At 42.7% G+C, this 22,414-nt stretch overlaps 1 protein-coding gene across 1 annotated transcript; it reads left to right on the forward strand.

Moving 5' to 3' along the window:
• The first annotated feature begins 2,693 nt into the window (after positions 1–2,693).
• Positions 2,694–10,514, forward strand: LOC136421637 (uncharacterized). Its single transcript, XM_066409104.1, has 7 exons — positions 2,694–3,081; positions 4,055–4,217; positions 4,989–5,203; positions 5,579–5,645; positions 6,259–6,354; positions 7,633–8,011; positions 8,561–10,514. The coding sequence occupies exons 1-6, from the start codon at positions 2,863–2,865 to the stop codon at positions 7,899–7,901; spliced, it is 1,029 nt and encodes a 342-aa protein (XP_066265201.1). The 5' UTR covers positions 2,694–2,862; the 3' UTR covers positions 7,902–8,011; positions 8,561–10,514.
• Positions 10,515–22,414: the final 11,900 nt, after the last annotated feature.

A 22,414-nucleotide genomic window follows, 5' to 3' on the forward strand; every position in this document is an offset into this window, starting at 1 on the left:
TTGGCAAATAGCCAGCCACACCCTAAAGCTGTAACAATCAATCCCGTACTGCGTCTCTCAAACCGACCGTCGAAGAGGCAACTTATGCTTGATTGATTAGAGTATAAACAGAACACTCTATCCCGCTCAAAGTTGGTAGCGAAGCACCCCTCAGGCTGTACCAATCAGCCGCACACCGCCTCCTTAAAACCGGTCTGCCCTGAACCCAGGCGGTGTGCTGACAGGTCGGAGGTTGCAGTGAACTGATGTATCATGTGCCCGTTAAGGCGGTCCCCCGAATGTGCGAAATGGAACGAAATGGAACGAAATGGAATGTATTTATTATTATCAAACAGATTTAAGAAATAAAACACATTATATTAATATGTATTTGCTTCCTTTTCCCGTCTACTGTGAATGTTTCAACGTTTCTTATATTTCGCTATCTACTGGTATTTCAATTCATAATGTTACATATGCTTTAGTTAGTTCCATTTCGTTCCATTTTGTTCCATTTCACTCCATTTCGTTCCATTTCGTTCCACTTCGTTCCATTTCGCAATTTCGGGTTAAGGCGATTGTGTAGTTAGGCAGAAGTGATGGTACTGTCGCGTCACGTTTGGTGCTTTGTCACGTTTGATGCCTAGGCACGGATTGTGACAGTGCCCGTGTGTCACAAACCGTGCCTGGGACAAAAGCACGGTTTGTGACACTCGGACACCGTCACGAATGGTGCCCAGCCGAGCACGGTTCGTGACACACAGGGGGTCTTATCCCATACTGTGCTTTGGGGCGGAGCTTAGTGTTTTGAGGGGGAGGAGTCTGTCCAACGCGTTTTTTCCCTGCAGCCCGCCATCTTTGTTTTTTTTCGGGGCGCTGGGATGAGAAATAATCAGCGTAATTCTCGCTCATTGAAATACATTTCGCGCTTGTCTTGGATGATTTGGACTTAGAGTTGATGTGGCACAAACAGACGGACGTCTCATCACGAATTTCTACAACAGAAATCCGTCCCGAACCCTTCCATTCACGACTGTGTCCTGAGGCACGGTTCGTGACAGTGCCGGAGTGTCACAAACCGTGCTTTTGCCCCAGGCACGGTTTGTGACACTCGGGCACTGTCACAAACTCTGCCCAGGCACGGATTGTGACAGTGCCTGAGTGTCATAAGCCGTGCCTGGGGCAAAAGCACAGCTTGTGACACTCCGGCACTGTCACGAACCGTGCCTGGACAGTGCCCGGGGCTACAACTTCCCGTAGCATTGATTTAGATCGGGCGAGCTGACTGCCTCGGGACGTCGAAGTAATCGGCAAGTGGCCCGATCCTAGTCTAGATCTGGTTTCCCTGGATAGAATATATTTAGTCGTTCAAATTGTTTTTTTAGCATCTGTTATAGACACTGTCTTTTTGTGCCACTTCGATTCTAGGTCTAAGTTATTCAATTATTTTATAGAGCGAGAATTACGCTGTTCCTCCTTAACTCAGCGCCCCAAAAAACAAAGATGACGGGGGGTGGGGGGCTACTGCGGTAAACAAAAACACGCTGCCTTATATGGAAACGCGGGCATCACGTCCCGTCAGTCACAGTGATTGACAGCACTTCCGGGCACAGTCTGTGACGGTCGGGCTGTGTCACGTTCTGTGCCTGGGAAAGCATCGTCTGTGACAGGCATCGTCTGTGACGGTATAGGTACCCTATGTGCCAAGTGAATCTTTTAACCGTGGTGGTCGGGAATCACCAGGCCCATTTGCATTCACCTAACTTCGCTTTATACTTGTCGTCTGTCGGACCAAAACTGACGATCTCCGATGTTCGGCATATTACCCAATGGTTGGTTTCTGGTATAGTGTAATAAGGCATTCTTTGCGGCTTAATCTAAAGACACGAGGATTGTTTTGAGGCTTTTCATACATCGATGATTTCTGTATAAACACGACTGCGTTGGCGGCTGTATTAATTCGCGTCTCTAAAACCGGTTCTCCCTGAAAATGGGTGAGGTCAGAGGTCAGGGTGCTACTGATGTTGATATGAATTTAAGCCCAAAATAAATCAAACTTAAGTAACCATGTCAAGATTTCAAATGATGATTGTTAATTCGTACGCAGATTTTAACTACAAATGAAGTGATTTGGGCTGTAGCAATGATAGGCAAGTACTAGTGTTCACTAATTTCACTTGACAATATATAGCTACTTCCTCTCCAATGACCATTCCTAGCAAGACAATCGGGAGCATTCGGCCAACTTCGGTTTGTACTCGTTGTCTTTCAGGGATGTGCCGACGGTCTCGGGATATTCCTGCAGCGCCGAGACTCCGCCTGTAACATTAACAGACAAAACACGCCCTCTTGCTAGCTCCAGTGACCCCAGTAATTATTGACAGAATAAAGGCGAAAACCAAGCTACAAAATCCGCTACTAGAAATCACAATTTCCTTTTCTATATCTGAGAAAGCCACACCCACATCACATCTGTAAAATCTAATTCACAAAATAAGAGATATGTTGTAGCTATCTAAACGATATCTTTCGTCCGAAAACAAGCCATCCCTCGGGCACTTGGCGCACCAATTACATCGGTATTTCTTCCTTGTGCCGAGCAACTTGACATCGACAATCGGGAACCATCGGGCACGAATCGGCATAACTCGCCAAACTTCGATTCGGACTCGTCGTTTGTCGGGTTGGCCCGACAATCTCCGATGTGCTCCGAATCCCCGGGCATGACTGAAGTATGACTGACGTATGAGGAAACGATATCTCTAACCAATGCACATAGTAGCACTGTTGGCTATCATATCAGTCGCGGACAGTTCTTTCGGGTAGGTTGGGCTTGCCTGTGGATCGACGTACACTTCCTTTTTCGGGTAGAAATCTCTAACAATGGGCTCAGAGAAGTTCGAGACTGGGCGGGATCGGCTGGGAATAATCGCAGCCCTGATGGTCGCCGCAGTGGCCGTATCTGTCAGTTTTCTCACCATGTTTGTCATGGTGAAGCAGGGGGTGGAACTCAGCGAAGTCAAGTCTCAGCTGTCGCACATGAAGGGGATGGAATCTCAGATGCAGGAGATGCGACAGTGGAGAGAACACCTGGACATGCAGGTATGGCACGTATTCAACACATGTGACATGACGATCTGGTGTATTTCATGTTCTCACTAGTTCACGAATAACCCGCGATTTACATTTTCGGGCCGATGCGTTAGGACGCTGGACGACGAATCGAAATTGATACAATTGTGTTCAGATTGTTTTTTTTTATTTAGTACATTTCTACCTCTACAACGCATGGAGATCTAGTGTATTTTTCTCACGATTTACGTTTTCGGACCAATGGTTCGGGGTGGTGGGTTAGAACGCTGAAAAATTAGCATGAATCTGATACTGTGCAGATTGTATTATTTAGCATTTCTACCTGTAATTTATTCCCTGAATGCCGCTAAAATATCCCAGATCACGAGAGCTAACGCAGTACCTGTGTATGTAATGAACTGTTCACAGTTTCCTGTTCAACTCGCACGTTACCACCACCCCACCCCCGAAAACAGGCCAAGTGTAAAACAAAATGTGGCTCTGGTGATGATGGAATGGCTGTTGATCTGTTCTTAAAGCTATGCATCATCTGAGCTTTATCTAAATTTGGAAGACATGCAACGTGCTGATTTATTGACAAAGAAACAAAATGAGTGAAAGAAACGGAGCATTAATATGAGCAACTTAGTGTCACAACGCAGACTACTGTATAGTTGAATTGTAAGATTTTGTTAAGCATAACTAACGATATCAGACTTTAAGAATCGATAATAAATCCTTCAGTCGTATCAGTACAAAGTTCACCGTATGTGTGCGCAAATGTGCTTTGAGGAGAAAATCTGTCCCTTGAGGCTCTTAGCCTGAACCAGCAGGCCTGTTAAACAGGTCCAAAATGCTCAGTTGACTGAGTTGGTCCGTTGCCAACTTGTCAAGCTGACGAGCGAGGCTACAATTTTACCGACCGGCTGGTTTTCTAAACACACACTGACGCCGTCATCCCCATAAAACTGAGTTAATTGAGTGCATCTAACGTGACCCACAGGTCAGTCCTCAGGGCCCGAACAACCGTCAGCAGCAGAATGGAGCGGGGAGTGGCAAGAGCGCCACCTTCCTGTACGGAGCTGAAGTGCATCACCGAGCAAAGAGATCTGTGCCCAACGCCGGAAATTTTGCGAACAAGATTACACTGCCGACGACTCTAGGGGGTAAGGATATGACACTCATTTGAATGTGCTTTTACCCTTTTACTTCAGCACGGATGCGATTTATTTTAATCAAGACCATAACAATTGCATACGGCCGACTTCACTAATTATTCACAATGCTTCGCGAGGTGATCCGAAACAAGCTTAGGGAGAATTCTAAAACAGAATCAGTCGCCATCGAAAAGAGACAGCACTGCTGCCCACGGCCCCTTCTGCTCTGGTCCATGTTCCGGTTAGGCTGTAAAGCATGGATTCATCTTCTCCAAGACTTGTTCACATGTTTGTGAATGGAGGAGTTGTTAGCCATGCGTCAGAAGGCCACCCGGAGCCCTTACAGCTCCGGGTACCTGAGCCTCTGCACTCTGATATCAGTCTGACCGGACATGACGTCATTGTAAACCTCTGCAGAAGGTTCTGTTGGGCAGCACGGAGCCTGCAAGAGTCGTACTTTTGATTCTCTTACGTCCGTGGGAACAAAATTTCTCGGATCTTGTAGGCTCCTTTCTGACAATAATTCTATTAAATCAAACTCGAAAAATGGGACGTTTTTGAAAATGAAAACTTTTTATCCAAGTGTTTAGTTGAAGCTTACACTTACTTCACACAAGAAAATGCTGGTCTGAATTATTCAACCTTATCATTCGACAGCCTGGCATGGATTTAACTGTTGCGTGTATGCAGTCAATTCAATGAAAACGATATTTTCCTAATGACTTGATTTTGATAACTTCTTAGATGTTTTTTTTCTACTTGAATGTTGTGTGTGCTAAGGATGTTTGGCTGGAAACCAAGGAGAACCCGGAAGGGACGGAAGAGATGGCCTCACCGGCCCAGCTGGTCATCCTGGCCCCGCCGGGCCAACAGGACCGCGTGGATACTCCGGGGCCGCTGGCTCCCCCGGTCAGACTGGACCACCTGGTCAGACTGGACCACCTGGTCAGACTGGACCACCCGGTCAGACTGGACCACCTGGACCCGCCGGCGATGTAAGTACAAATTGATGTACATAAAATGCACGCATGGCAATGATGAACGATGCCTGTTAGGTGATGTTTAAAGCAATTTTGAATTAGATGAATTGTGCCCCCAGTTTGATCATTCTCCGAACTTGAAAGGAAGACTCATCGACGTTTCAACCAGGCCTATGGTTTTCGTCAATATAACTGATTCACCAACCCGCACTGAAAAACCCTTGACCCATTAGTCACATATATTGTTTCAGGTACAACTGGGTCCGTAATAAAATAAAAATAAGAAAAATACCAGAACACTAATCATCCAGTCATTCCATTCTACAATGACAGCGAAATGCTGTTCATATATAAGGTATGAAATGACCACTACATCATATGTTGTTATAGTGCTGCTGTTCAACATCAACATCCAACCCGCCTACTACAGCAAGTCCGCAACCGACCACTAGCCCTGGTAAGGCAACTGTTGATGTAACGTTTTACCAATATTTACAATGGGCTTTCCAAACATTACCTAATGTATAGTGGATCCTTTATGATGAGCCACACCTGTGAAAATGGGCGTGTTTACGGGAACAATCATTGTTTATGGTAGGGGATCCAATATTCAGTGAGTAGATCGATGTTACGTTAGGTGGTCCAAGTGCAACTTGCTTCAGGCATCGTTAAACGTAACCCTTTCAACGTAGCTATCCATTGAGCGATTCAATTTCATTTAATCAATGTTGTTTTCTACTCTTGGATTATACAACTGCTTTACATTCATTTTGATTTTCCTATCTCTTTGTACTACCCGTACTTGCTCTACAATTACATGGTTGCATGTGGCACCACGACTGTTTTATTCTGGTTTGCATCATTAGACACACGGCTGGTTGGTGGCTCTGGTAATCATGAGGGAAGGGAACTGTTTAAGTTGCTGAATGTTCAACTGACTTGTATATTAGTTTTGCCTGATTTTGGCACCTTTGTATATCTATTCACAAATGCTTAATTTTCCATCACTTTCAATCAAAACGCAAACCCTAATATATATTTAGAATTTATGAAGGTCGGTATCTTTCTAGCATCTTCCAACCCGGTTCCAACCGAGCAAACAACGTTACAGACAACTTGGTCAACAACATTGGCTCAGACAACCACAGAGCAGATGAATCCTGATGGTAGGTTCTAGTATAGCTTAAATAATCAGACTCCGCTTATTTCTATTTGTCGGAATTCTAATGAAACATGCTCTGTTTGTATGACAGCAGTCACGATGAGCATTCATTTTGGAATGAATTTGGAATAAACCCTCGTGCAGAGAGTATCACAGTCGCCAAGTAACATACCTTTTGCGATACGGTAAAACCGGGCAGGTTCTATTCTGAAGTCAAAATTATGGCATGGACTTGTGCGATTTGGGAGCAAGCCAATTATGCCCTAGAAAACAGTAAGATAAAACACATCAACAGAAAATAGAAACTTAGAAAGTATCCAATAAATTTCTTGTTGGTTTGAAAAGGCAATGGCTTAAAATCACGACGATGCACAGCTGTATCCTAACCTGCAGCCGTAAGCTTTCTTGCATGGGGTGTCTACGCCCGTAGGTATGGAAGGTGACTACTTACTCTCGCGGAAGAAATAGAAAACTGCATAGAAGTCTGGGTATATATATGGCCTCCGTCGGTCAGATGGTAAAATCCTAATTCTGGGTATGGCGTGGCAAATTAGCAAACTGTTAATCTTCAACCTTTGTCCAACTAGCTGAGGGACATTGTAGTTATTGTTTTGTACGCGTGAATGTATGTATGATTGTGTCATTGATAAAGTGTATTCGTGCTAATTATTCAATGTGTACTATGAAATGCATTATCATCAAGACAAAACTCGTCTGATATGAAATACTCACTGTCGCAGAATTGGCAGACCACCTTTTAGGTCAGAAAGCTGCGACACTTTGACTGAATGCTATTGATTCTATGAGCGATGTTTCATAGACTTGTTTGTAAAGTTAACTTTAAACGTTAATGGTTATGATTTGGTTTGGTGACAACCAGGTAATTTCTGTTCACTTTGCCTTGATTGGAATTATTCAGATCGTGAGTTGTCATAGCTTACGTCAGTAGGTAGCTAGGTCATTTCTCTTCTGTGAAGCATTCATGGTTGCTGTTCATTCATATTTCATCACACATTCAGGGCTATCTGCAATTGTTACTATACTATAAAACAGTTTTCTCCATTGCAGTTTGAGCAGCCGTTATTGTAACCTTCATCAGATAATGCAAGTCATCATGATAGCGCATGCTGGTTATCTAATGTGGAGTTTACTGACGGGGACGACCATGAAAAGATCCCGAAATAAACTACAACTGTTACAGTAAGCGCTGTTGATATAAGTAATGTCGTTTATAGGTAAGACCTTTCCGAATTCTGACATCAATGTTCATTCCCGTGTGCAGACCCCTGCAGCCAGGGTGTGTACCGTGTGCTGAATGAAGCATGGAGGAACGTCAACCACGGCCAGAACAACCCAGTTCGCTGTGACAACGGCTTCAGGGGCGAGTGGTACCGCTTCATGGGTCCGGCCGGGTCCCTCATGCCGACATGTGCAGCGCCCCACGACAACTCACGTCTGTGGCACACACGCTCCAATGTGGATGAACGGAGCACACCCAAAAGTTGCCGACGGAGAAGTGTCCCGCCAGGTGTGCGCTTACTGGCAAGGTAACCCCTGCACGTGGGAAACAACCATCCAGGTGAAGGCGTGCCGTGCCGGGTACTGCGTCTACAAGCTGCCCAGAGCCCCTGTGTGCAGCCTGGCGTATTGTGGGGAAGCAGGTAGGGCATTTGGACCTTCTCCAGAATGCTTGAGTCCATAATACATGTAGGCCTAGTTGTTGCCGTTTTGATCATGCATGCCACTTTTTATAATTACGTAACCCATTTCTGGGTGAGAAAATGGAAGCAACAAAAAAAGGATATGAGGCAATCAACCACAGAACTTCACAAGCAAACATGAGGCAGATTCTGGGGTTGTTTTAATATCTATATATTGTTTTCTACTCTTGGATTATACAACTGCTTTACATTAGTTTTCCTATCTCTTTGTACTACCCGTACTTGCTCTATAATTACATGGTTGCATGTGGCACCACGACTGTTTTATTCTGGTTTGCATCATTAGACACACGGCTGGTTGGTGGCTCTGGTAATCATGAGGGAAGGGAACTGTTTAAGTTGCTGAATGTTCAACTGACTTGTATCTTAGTTTTGCCTGATTTTGGCACCTTTGTATATCTATTCACAAATGCTTAATTTCCATCACTTTCAATCAAAACGCAAACCCTAATATATATTTAGAATTTATGAAGGTCGGTATCTTTCTAGCATCTTCCAACCCGGTTCCAACCGAGCAAACAACGTTACAGACAACTTGGTCAACAACATTGGCTCAGACAACCACAGAGCAGATGAATCCTGATGGTAGGTTCTAGTATAGCTTAAATAATCAGACTCCGCTTATTTCTATTTGTCGGAATTCTAATGAAACATGCTCTGTTTGTATGACAGCAGTCACGGTGAGCATTCATTATCTTCGCCGAGTACTGGTACTCGGAGAAGATTATGTTTTCGGTTGAAAAATCTGTTGGGTGGGTCTGTATGTATGTCAGGAGCATAACTCAAGAAAGCTTCAATGAATCTTTATGCTTTTTGGTAGGTGTGTAGTGGTTGTGCAAAGAAAGGTCAAGTTCGAAAATGGTTCACCTTGCGTTATTTAACAGTACTGCAGCAGACTTTAAATTTTTTTGTGTTTGTATGTAGGCAAAAAAAGTGACGGAAACGTTGATGGATCTTCTATTTTTTTGTAGGTGTGTAGATGTTGTGAAAACGGATCTCAAGTTCAAAAATGGCTCCCTTGGCATTTTCCGTCGGTACTGCAGCAGGCTTTGTGTGGATGTGTATTTGTATGTCGCCAGCATAACTCGAGAAGCCGTTGATGTATCTGTATGATATTTAGTGGATGGGTAGGGTTTACAGAAAGGAAGGTCAAGTTCGATAATGGGCCTTCTAGCGGGTACCTAAGGTACTGCAGCGGAGCTTCAAAATTTAGGGGCATATTTTCTGAAAGTGCTATGGTCATGCTTTTTCTGTGGTAGATACTTCATGCCACAGGAAGTAAGTTCCGTAAATTTTGGTCCCCTAGCGGCTTGTTTAGAACTGGAGTGGGTGTTTTTGTTTTGACATTCGGACATGAATAACTTGAGAAGGGGTCGACAGATCGTCGTGATGTTTGGTATGTAGAGAGCTGAGATGGTACTTTACATAATCAATGACTATATATGACAATAATTTGCATAATTAGTAAGAAAAGTTTGTTAACCCGCCGCATTTCATATGACAGTGTCAGGTCATGTAAACAGATGGCCTTGCATAAACGTACATGTAGGTCAGATAAATAAACAAATGGGACACCCATTATTCTCCAAGCAGAGGTGTGGGTCCAGCTGGTTTTTAACGTGTTTACCAAAAAACACGTCAAAAAACAGCCAGACCCACTCCTCTGCTTAGAGAGTACACTGCACCAAAACTGCACCACTGCTAGCTAGAAAAGTCACATGTACTATGCCTTTCAAAATGTGTATGATATGAAATAAAGATTAATTGTATTTATATATTGACTGTACAATTTCATCATCGCTTTCAACTTACAACACTGCAATATCGAACATATTCATATTTTCATGACCAGTTATAACATGTAACATACTAGTATATCAGCACACTAGACACATACACTAGTCCTGTACCATCAAATGATTTTTTAACCCTATTTAGACTGGACTCATTCGCCCCATCATAACTTCCAAATGGTATGGTGCATGATCAAATTTGCATGGGGTTATAAGCATGTAAATACAAATAACTATCCATAATAAGCCTTGATTAGTTGGCGAAGATAATGTGTTCGTGGAACTCTAGTTCTTAATGAGGTCTACTTCTAGGTATGAACTTCTTGGTGCTGCTTAGACTCACTCATTAATATTTACAGTGCTCTGAGGTTATCTTAATACACATGTAATAGACAAGTGACACTTAATAGGGGACATGGCCTAGACGTTAGATATGTATATAGTCGTTGACTTTGTATAAGATTATGTAAGAAAAGAGAGTAGAATTTTGGTCTTGAAGTGAGAAAAATACTCTTGGTGTAAGAACCTAAATCTTAAAGATAAGAAAGCAGATCTAGACATTAGCAATTTAGGTTTTGTCAGGAGAGAAATGAATTTTTGTTGTTAGAACATTAAACTTGAAAGGAAGAAAGTATTTCTTGACTGTAAGAGTTTTATTTTGAGTACGAAAAGAAGTCTTTATTCAAGAACTTTAAACTAAAAGATAAACTAGCTCTTGGTACAAAGAATTTTAGTCTTGAGAAGAGAAATGAATTCCTGTCATAAGAACTTGAAAGGAAGAAAGGATTTCTTAGCTGCAAGATTTAAGGTCTTCTTTTCTTACTTCAAGACCCTAATCTTAAAAATAAGCAAGTAGTTATCGGTATCAAGAATCTTGTTCTTGAGGAAAGAAATGCATTCTTGTTGTATTAACAAAGGAAGAAAGCATTTCTTGGCAGCAGGAATTTAGGTCTTGAGATAAAAAAGAAGTCTTGGTGTGAGAAATTAAATCTTACTGCGAGAATTGCTTTACGGCAATAGCCAAGGTCAACCTTATAATAAAGATTATCTAACTACTAGAAAAAGTTCGATATGTAAAAAATTGCTTAATTCGTGGACAAAACCTATTTCTTGACTACAGAAAAATATTGCTTGCATGAAGTAATATCTTTCTGTAATTAAACAAAAAACCCTAGAATACAAGAAAAAGCATTTTTGGTAGTGTAGTAGAATGATTTATCATTATTGCACAACTTTTACAGACAACAGCATCGCAGGCTTCCGTAGTTACCTGAATTGCGCTGGTGTTACAATGTTTAACATCGCAAATATTTTCAACAAATTGGGGTCATTCCCTTTAGAATACTACTACTAGTACATTTACGTATAAATCACGATCACAATAAAATATTGATGCACAAGTATCTACCATAGATGCTCGTTACATTACATTAAACACAAAATGTCCGTGGGCATTGCACTATCACAAGGAACTGGCAGAGTCAACATTGTTCAGAAGCATAGTCAGGCTTTTCTTAAAGCGTTCTGTTCTTGTTTTGAAGGAGTCAAGCTGGTTGCTAGACCGTGTTTTTCGCCCGCTAATGTCACCCCTGCAAGGAGGGAACCAATGACGGTACTCGTGTGATTGGAGGAGTTTTCTGGCAAAAGCCAAGCACAGGTGGTCTCTCCGTAGCTCCAAAGTCTCAAGGCCAAGTAGGAGACAGGCATCTGCATAGTGTGTGTAGTCTTTACCGAGGATGGTTCTCAAGGCACGCCTTTGGATTTTCTCCAGCTGGTTACGTTGTGCTTGAGTGAGGTCCGGATGCCACGCTGGTACGGCATACTCGCACCGGTCGGACGTAACTTGTGTAGATTGTGACTAAATCTTCTGTGGGCAGTCGGAATGCTTTCAATTTTCTAAGCAGGTCTCATGCAACCTTTCTTTACCATGTGGTCAACATGGGCGTTCCATCGCAGGTCTGCTTGCATGTACAATCCCAATAACTTGGCCACTTTAACCTCCTGTAGGGGGTGATTATCTATCTTGAATGTTGGTAAAGGTGGGACAGTTCTTGAGAAGTGTAGGTGCATCACCTTGCACTTTTTCGGATGGAGTTTCAAGTGTCCTAACAAAGATACATAATGCAAAATATAGCTCTGACAGCAAAACTTGAACATGGCACCGGTAAAGTCACATGTGGATTTGGTCGCGTTGGTGTTCGCGACAGCAACGTTTTAGAGCGATCTGAAGAGGACGGGCAGACAAACAAGCTCCGTCACGTAAATCTTGAACAAGGTTTTCTAAATATCTTTGAAGTTGTAAATCATACTATTAGTTTTCAAGAACTTTGTGATAGTGTGACCCATATTGGAAAGGTTCTGAATAACTGGACAAATAATTGCCGTTCTTTAAACACTTCAGTCTCGCGAATTGGAACAAAATCAGCAAAGCAGCAAAAGCAATACACGGTGTGGTAGGCAAGTGCCAAGCATGCTTGTTGGAACACAGTACATACTGGTATCTCTACAATAAACAGATATAGCGCAACACAACAGGACCCGGAATGCACCATGTGCCGAACGTACGTTTGCTGAAGCTGACGCCCAAGCACACCAAGAGAAGATCACAACAATGAGAGGGCAAAGAAGCGAAAGATTGCCTAAGAGGTAAAACAAATGATTGAAGATGAGCGAAAAGAGATGACAAGAACAGAGATGTCGTTGTTACGTACGGACGTGCTGACTCTTTCAATGCCCGAAAAATCAGACAGCTTGCAGAAGAATTTGAAACAAGGGAGGATGCAAAACAGAGAACACAGCAAAGAAATCTTCTTGTCGAGCAGGGAAGTAATACAGGTTAGGGAACTTCGAGGCTTAGACAGAGTTTGATATCGAAGGGTTCAAGCAGGAAGTTGGAAGCTATGAAGATGCAGCAAATATCAATTGGACACAGCTGGCTTTGACGGAAGGAAAAACCATCACGTAGCCAATGTTGGACAGCTTCTGAAACTATGGCTGGAGAAACAACAGATCAATACAGAGGGGTTCCACAGCCAACCAGCAAGTGTGCGCAGAGCAAGGATGAAACTTGGTGGCAGCACAGAAATCATAGTCCCAAAGAAGAGAACAGAGAAACTAGACTGGCCGTCATTTGCTTTAAGAGCAAATTCAGCATATTTCACTTCGCCCCCCCCATGCAATAATTGATCTTTTGACGAAATGGACCATCCAAAAATTCCATCTAAACACAAGAAGACTTGTCCCAAGATCTATTTATTCTTCATCTACATTCATTAACATGCTTGAACATATACAAAGATACACAACAATACTATACACTATATATAAAAGTACAATACTATACATCACCCTGGAAAAATGCGCAAACATATGCACTATGCAAATATACAAAACTATAACGTTGGGTAACATAAATTCGCAGGGTACTTAAATTCACGATTTTTCGAAAACGGGGTATTTTGGCTGCGCGCTGCCAAAAATCATTTTACTCTTCACCGGTATCTCGGCTTAATAATTTGAGACAAAACATGATGCAGAGAGGGTATGTTGTTTGGCGGGAAAACAAACATTTAATTACATAATGGATAAGTACATCAACTTGAACTTGAACTTGGCACATGACATGTGTAGATGATAGCAAACTGTGCTCACAACTCCACGTTCACTTATGGTAAATCCCATGGGATTTACCTATCAACTGAGTGGTACGCATCGATCTTATACGTGCTCGTGACATTGGCCAATAATGGACATATGCAAAACTATTATCAAATTACTACATGTCAATCCAGAACCACCAACGCTAAGTAGACACATGATAGGAAAAGCAGAGTCATGTATTGAAAATGGCATGCGTAAGGACACAGGGATAAAAACATGACAGAATCCTGGTAAGAGAAATGGTGTCAAAATATTAAATGCAACGTGTAAAGCTAAAGAAAGAGTTAAATCTGATTCGCATAGGTTATATAAGGATAGAAACTGACCTTCAAAATTACAAATTCATCAGTTGCGAAATATAGCGTTACACTTTACATATGTAATACAAGGGATCTTTAGTAGCTTAAGGTCTTAAGACATACAACGAGTATTATACACACCGAGTAGGCCATTAGCAGGAGCACAACTCAAAGGAGTAATCAGTAACAATATATTATCGAATATGAACCAGTTGGAAGTCAAAGGAGACATAGTTAAAAGAAATAACTAAAGCCGTAGGAGAAATGAGTAAGTACATTAATGCTCGTATATATATATATATATATACGTAACTATATATTCAAAACAGCTTGAGTAGCTTTCGGTTGGCACTAACCAGTGGTTTACATTGAACACCATTTGAACGTCTAAAGCGGGAAGCATACTGAATTACAAGTTTGCCCGGCGTATCGGGCGGCATAGATATTTACGTCGATTGCACAGAAAGTTTTGGCTATTACTGGATAGAAAACGGCACGTGGGTGCTGGGCTCAATAACCAGAGCAAACATGAGGAGCCCTCTTCGATAGCAATTCTTAGGGCAAAGAAAATGGGGAACATTTAACAAAAGAGAGCAGTTCCTGGATACTGGAAATTTTGTATGTCAAACAGGACATAGCATTACGGTAAAAATCAACAGGACGGACCGTAGGTACGCTAGTACACCTGAGCACTGTATAAAGGAAGAGGTCAAAAGACTGGAAAGGTGTATGCTCGTACTAAGTACAACAGTAACAATACTCGTAAACAGACACGTTGTGTCAGTAGCGCCCAGAAATTAAGGCTAGAATGGCGCAGTAAAAGCAGGAGGGCGATAACACGCCGCTCATGGCTGCGTCATGTAAACAAGGAGGGCGAAAAACACGCCACTTATAGCTGCACAGCATTACAATTAGGAGGGTGAAAACACGCCGCTCATAGCTGCACTGCATTAAGACCAGGAGGGCGAAAACACGCCACTCATAACTGCACTGCATTGAACGAGTAGGGCGAGAACACGCCACTTATAGCTGCACAGCATTACAATTAGGAGGGCGAAAACACGCCGCTCATAGCTGCACTGCATTAAAACCAGGAGGGCGAAAACACGCCACTCATAGTTACACTGCATTGAAACCAGTAGGGCGAAAACACGCCATATACAGCTGCACAGCATTACAATTAGGAGGGCGAAAACACGCCGCTCGTAGCTGCACTGCATTAAAACCAGGAGGGCGACAACACGCCACTTGTAGGACTGCGTGGCAGTAAAATAACAGCGCTCAAAACAGAGCGTAAAACACTGCTCGTAGCTGAGCAAATAACAGCGCTCAAAACAGAGCGTAAAACACTGCTCGTAGCTGAGCAAATAACAGCGCTCAAAACAGAGCGTAAAACACTGCTCGTAGCTGAGCAAATAACAGCGCTCAAAACAGAGCGTAAAACACTGCTCGTAGCTGAGCAAATAACAGCGCTCAAAACAGAGCGTAAAACACTGCTCGTAGCTGAGCAAATAACAGCGCTCAAAACAGAGCGTAAAACACTGCTCGTAGCCGAGCAAAACAGCGCTCGTAGACGGAGCGTTGCATAAATACTAGCGCCCATATCAGGGCTCGTATAAATAAAATTAAAAACTTCGGCTAGGGGAAGAAATACACGGGTCGTAACTCAAAGCATAGCAGCGCTCATAAACGGAGCGAATCATGAAACCAAGGCCCGGAACGGGGCTGGCAAAATAAAAGAAACACTGTTCATACCTGGGTATAACAGTAACATGTTCATTCTCAGAGCATAGTTTGGGAGGCAACGCTCGCACCATAGCTTGCAAATCACAGTGTATCAGTAGGTACACAGTATACATTTGAGCCCGACAATCGTGGAGGGCATATAGGGGGTCGAAGCCAAACTAATCAGTTCATATTACATAGAAGCACAGAAGAAATATTCTCCAGGTTTTGTGTTGTAATTAGCGTATAACGGTATTACACGTGTGCAACCGATAGAGGACTGGTATATTATGAGAGTTGTATTGTAGTATCATGGCATTGCACAAGTGGTAGAGGTCAGAGTTGTACGTTAATGCAATGATGAGCTAAGCCAAAACCAATATTCAACCTACGTATGAAGGGACCTGGGAACCCCGCGACCCAGAGAAAGAGGCAACTGCACACTTCTCCACATGCAGATATCATATGTAGTAGTATAGTGACTAGTGAGTAACAGATATCATACATAGTAGTATAATGAGTAACAGATATCATATGTAGTAGTATAATGAGTAACAGATATCATATGTAGTAGTATAACGAGTAACAGATATCGTATGTAGTAGCATAACGAGTAACAATGAGTAACAGATATCATATGTAGTAGTATAACGAGTAACAGATATCGTATGTAGTAGTATAATGAGTAACAGATATCATATGTAGCAGTATAATGAGTAGCAGATATCATATGTATTAATATAATGAGTAGAACAACAAAACGCACTTAAATGATACTGGGGGAGAATGAAATTGACCGCGGGGGTAGAATCATGCGCGTCTGACACTGTAATTGAAGAGGCAACCCGCACACTTCTCTCACAGCGTCAGATGTCATAATTTTGTCTATTGAATGTAGATATGTTGGATCAGAACAGCCAAGGTGGTGACAGGGCCTTCTTGATACTATCAGTCGAGCGGGAAAGTAATGTACAAGACTTAAGTACTTTAGGCTGCAAATATCAAATTGTCCTTGGGTACGTCGGGTAGTAGAGCGGGATGTGAGGTTCCAGGTGAGGTGGGCCCAGCCGTCTGAGAGTGCCCTGGTGAATCAGTCGTTGACTGGGTATCCAAGGGTGCGCTGATTTAGTAGAGGTGGTGTGTACGCTTTGAGGAAAGCCGCGGAGTTTCTTGGCATCGGACCGATGATCTGTCAGATGTAGTAGACGGTGTCGTCTGGCGAGGGGTAGAAGACGTTGTCGTCTGGCGAGGGGTCCGGTTGTCTTGCCCGAGAGGCTCGGGGGTCACCAGGCATGGGGATGAGATAAAAAAATTTAAAAAAAAAGGTCAATATATGGTACAATAAGAGGAATCTTTCTGTTACGGACCAAACATGAGGGACGATGAGGTCCACCAATTCTGTTCAACTGGAATAGAATAGAAGGAGTGCCCATAATGAAGTACTGCGTCGATGAGAAAAGTAATCGTACGAGTAGACGTGTCGTACTCATTATTAGTCTTTATAAAATCTGTTCAAACTATTAGTGATATCAATTCTGCATATTTCTTGACAGCTGAAGAAAATGCATCGCATTCTACAATTTCTAACGCGACACTCTTGTATCGGAAGAATGCCATACGATTCTAACGTATCCTATGATGATTGTACACGATTCTAACGTATTCTATAATGTAACGTATCCTATAATGATTGTACACGATTCCAACGTATCCTATAATGATTGTACAACTCGGGAGTAACAAGTAACAATATAACATCGAATATAGACGAAATAATGTGAGACATATAAAAGGAGACCCTGAGTTGGCCATTAACAGGAGTCGCAACTCAACGGGGTAACAAGTAATCATATAATATGGAGTAACATCTCCACGGAGTAACAAGTAACAATGTAATATCGAATACAAACTAACTACTGTTAGGTACGGACAGATAAGGGAAAATAGGCAACCTATGAACTAAGGCAGAGTGGAAACATAAAGCGGAATGCAGTAAGTTTCAGGCATATTTGATACCAATAATACAGAATACGGACCGGCATATGAGCTTGTGCTTTAGTTACGGTGATTACAGGAGAAACGTAATATGCATGTAGTACGCTTGAATGTCCTGATTGCAAGGGCAATTCAAGGAAATGATACTCGATTAAGGAGAATTCTGCATCGATACATTGACAAGAGAATGGTCTGGTGTTGGCTCTGGCTGAGGGTACATTGGAATAGAATGTTACACTAATTTTACACGGTAATGGTACGATATGTACATAGCGCCTTCCACACCATACCGTTTACACACTAGAAAACAAAATTCATCCTAGCTTTCTACACTAATATATTACAAAGGGCTGCTACGCAAACGCTTGATTTAACAACACATGGTTCACACGTTAGAGTCTAAGGTCGTATGTATGACCGGAATGCCTCTTCCCTAGCGCCCGAAGTTGCTTGTCAGGGGCGCCGCTAAGGGCTGCATGAGTGGTGGCGTAGCCGAAACGGTCGCGATATCGTAAGGCATGCGTAGAAGGAAATTCAGGGAGGGCACGGGCGGGTAAAATAGTCGAGGTAAAGATGTGTTAGAATCAACGGAGAGAGCAGAAAACATGCGACCAGCTATCGGTCAGCTTCCGGAATGAGTGATGATATCAACTTCCCCCGCTGGGATTATCGCGCCACGATATCGGGACCAATCAGAATGTAGCCCCTCTTCGCCGCGCGCGAACATCTGTTCTGAATTAATGAAACCGCGAGATCCCCGCTTCCGTTCAAAATTTCATTTTGGCTGCGCGCTGCCAAAAATCATTTTACTCTTCACCGGTATCTCGGCTTAATAATTTGAGACAAAACATGATGCAGAGAGGGTATGTTGTTTGGCGGGAAAACAAACATTTAATTACATAATGGATAAGTACATCAACTTGAACTTGAACTTGGCACATGACATGTGTAGATGATAGCAAACTGTGCTCACAACTCCACGTTCACTTATGGTAAATCCCATGGGATTTACCTATCAACTGAGTGGTACGCATCGATCTTATACGTGCTCGTGACATTGGCCAATAATGGACATATGCAAAACTATTATCAAATTACTACATGTCAATCCAGAACCACCAAAAGCTCACTGATATGTGAGCAAAACCCCGCCAAACACGGAGCTAAATGCGACAGGAGAATGACTTGGAATTCCGCTAAACTTGAGGATTTGTCGGGTAAATAAAAGACTTGAAACGTGGGAATAGGTCAAAATTAAATAGGAAGTCTTTGACACAGGGCAAATTGGTTCTAAGCTAAAGTAATGCTGTAGGTCCGTTGGGTCGCACAGTGACTGTCGCCTCTGCCATGATAAGTTTGAGTGACAATCGTAAATGCCCGCAGGTACAGGCTGATTTCTAGACAAACAACAACAATAACAGAAATGGAAACATTTTGCAGGCGGAATCTTGTAAAATTTTGTTCGCCAAACAATAATGTCTTTGGTAAAACTGATGCTCCCAGCCGGACGATACGAATAAAATTGTGCCCGGCGCTATACGTTGAAGTGTGGGAAACTGAACGATCGAAAGGAAACAGAAAGTCGAACGGCCAATGAGAAACAAAACGTCACAGCAAGATATATATTGAGTTCTCGTAGTTTGTAGGAGACAAGATCAGGCCACCACAGGCAGACGCATTCCATCCTGTAAGTGGTGTCAAGCTAGGTTTGACGGTAAGAATCAAGTCTGGACATGTTAAAGTAGGTGCCAGGACATGTGACGTGGCACCCTGATAAAGATTAGTATGGCCCCGGCAGGGATTCCCACTTTGAAAGGATTCCCACTTTGAAAGGGCAGGGGCGATGAATAAATTATCAGAGCGACCCCCTCAACAATGGGACTTTATTTCCTTGATCAAAACAAGGATTAGACCTCCTTGATCGAAACAACAGAGCCATGCACGGGAATCCCCGACACTTTTCTGGGAAAACTAACCGAACCTAGTAACTCGCCGGTCGGTTTTCCTCTAGGTTACACGAAAACAAACACTTGAAAATAAACAACAAATTCAAGTTGAACAAATGATAAACAGATAATAGGACGATCGATGGGAACAAAAGACTCACCGTAAGATTGGCTTGCGTGCTGGCATGCCGCCTGGGTGGGCTGAGGTTACATCTGTTTTCGCACCGGCGTGCGTATGGACTTGCCACGCAGAAACACAGGATAGGCAGGGAACTTCGCAATGTCGGCGAGTGCACACTGAGTCCATGATGAAGATCGAATGGTTTCCACGTGGTTCACAGAGGGAAGTCAAAGAAGTCGCGGCTTCCCTTCTTAGGATGACACTGGCATGGTACATGGCAGAGCAAAGTGATGTGTTAGAATCAACGGAGAGAGCAGAAAACATGCGACCAGCTATCGGTCAGCTTCCGGAATGAGTGATGATATCAACTTCCCCCGCTGGGATTATCGCGCCACGATATCGGGACCAATCAGAATGTAGCCCCTCTTCGCCGCGCGCGAACATCTGTTCTGAATTAATGAAACCGCGAGATCCCCGCTTCCGTTCAAAATTTCATTTAGGGATATGTGCTAGATGCAACATCAGTAATACCGCTAGAAATGCAAACTTGACAGACTATCGTATTCAGAACACTGGCTGAAAAGCTTTGATAACCATGCATTAGAAGGCGACGAGGACAAAAACTCTCCGTCCCTTATTGGAACAGTCTGAGGGCATCGTGGGAGAATCACACTGCATCGTTGTCGGCTGGTTTATAAGACAAATGTCACATCCGCTTCCTGCTAAACACAATCATTTACAAGACAACTTATTTTCTTAAAATTGCTGACCTGCAATTGGACTCTAAGTGTGATCAATCATCAAAACCCCTCTTTGTTGCTACAACCTACGACACGTGTATTTTCCCGCCGCCATATCATTACCCAGAATCCTGTTGTCAAGCAGACGACAAAGGTTTGTGAGGAACACTTTTTTGTCTAAATGTTGCGTGTGATTGTGGACTGAGGACGATATTTTCCTCAAAGTTTGCTTCTAACACAACAAGGAATACATGGACATAGTAGTATTATCAATGCTACGGCATCCGGCTAACTTGCCATGAATAATGTACTCGTTGCCATGACGGTGGATGTCGACTTTGACGTTCTGCCGACTCACATAGGCCTGATGCGTGCGGTACGGCCGTTTTTTCGTGTATTTTTTTTAACTTAGACACATCTATATCCATAGCACACTCTCCTCAAGCCACGGATGGAACGAATAGCTGCTGTATAAAATGTAATTAGCGGTAAGATATTCAAGACGAATCTTCTCTCCCGAATTTATGTTCACCCCTGTCCGACAACACTGTCATTGTGCGTGCGGCGGACGGTAGTTTCAAGTTGAAATATTCTGGTGTCAGCACGACTAGCTCTACCATATCTACCATATATATGATTAGTGCAAACTTTAAGATAGTACATGATACTGACAGAATAATAGAAAAAAAGGATGGTTTGTTGTTCTGCTGGATTGATTTTAGCCAACCATTATCGGAAAAATGGCGAATTTATGTTACCAAACGTTATTACTATTAGGAGGGGGAAGGGCTTCGTGGCACATACAAAGGCCGACCCGACATTGGTTTATCTTATATAAAACAATTTCATATGTAAACAATTATGAGATAAATAGCGTATGAAATTTCTAGTCTATTCTTAACCTTGCTATTCAAAAAGTATTAACAATTTAAGTTGTGTTGAACCCCTACAACGCAAAATGACCTATTAAAAACGTGCTAGATAACTACCGCATAAAAAGCCAACAATGCCTGTCTTTTTTACAGTAAAATTATTTCAACAATTCAAAAGTTTGCTGATATTCATTCACATCATGTGTAGACAATCGCGCTTTGAGAGGCGCTTGTGAAGTATTACTTCCTGGGTCAAAGGTTGTTGGTGCAGAAAGTGAAACTGCATGCAAACCTGCTCGCAATCGATCAGATCGGCCTACCTCGGCCTAGTGGTATATCATCATCGTTGGTATGGGTTTGATTATAAGTTGTATATAAGTGCGACACAACCAATTCAGAGACGGATTGCATTTTTCTCGTCGTCAAGTCGTGATTTATTAGTGGTTGAAGCCGCCATAATTAAATTTGACCATGCCCCCAAAACCATGTTTATTTGGCAACATTTGCGAGAGCATCATACTTTGCCAATCTCCCTCGGAGTCCCTCTCAATGCATAAATTGACTGTTTCAAAATCATCCGTGCAAAAAAATTCTCTATTCAAGTTCTGCGAGACACCAAGAGCTTCTTAGTGCAAAGGCTTGCGTGTTTACCTGCAACATGACCTCAGGTTACCTGAAAAGAACATATGTTCTTTGGCCAGCAGCAAATGGAACGCACGGAACCTTAGATAGAACATGGATTCTTAGATAGAACATAGAACGGGGACAGCACTTTTGACCCGTTTTTGGTCTGAAAATGGGTCCAAAAGTCCCCAAAACGAAGCATTTTGAAGTGATGTACACCGGAAATGTGATTGAAATCCTGTAGGGACATGTTCAAGGCACCCTTGTGCCGAATTCCAGGTCATTTGCTTGTTATACCAGGGCACAGGAGCCCAAAATATAAAAATTGTCTAAAATTGCCCCAAAAAACCTCCATAAAAATGATTTTAAGGCCTGTTTCAAAACGATTTACAAAGGGCCCGGGGGTATTTGCCATCTCAACCTCCACACCAAATTTCAGGTCGGTTGGTTAAGAAATGGCGGAGAAGAAGCCATTTGAAGATTTGCCAGGAGGAGGAGAAGAAGAAGAAGAAGAACCAGACAACTAGACTGGCCGTCATTTGCTTTAAGAGCAAATTCAGCATATTTC

Source organism: Branchiostoma lanceolatum, chromosome 16 (assembly GCF_035083965.1).
Source record: "Branchiostoma lanceolatum isolate klBraLanc5 chromosome 16, klBraLanc5.hap2, whole genome shotgun sequence".
Lineage (NCBI taxonomy): Eukaryota > Metazoa > Chordata > Leptocardii > Amphioxiformes > Branchiostomatidae > Branchiostoma > Branchiostoma lanceolatum.

Coding starts and splice junctions, on each gene's coding strand:
- LOC136421637 (XM_066409104.1), top strand. CDS start 2,863: ATGGGCTCAGAGAAGTTCGAGACTGGGCGGGATCGGCTGGGAATAATC. Junction 3,082..4,054: donor GAGAACACCTGGACATGCAG/GTATGGCACGTA, acceptor CGTGACCCACAG/GTCAGTCCTCAGGGCCCGAA. Junction 5,204..5,578: donor CACCTGGACCCGCCGGCGAT/GTAAGTACAAAT, acceptor ATGTTGTTATAG/TGCTGCTGTTCAACATCAAC.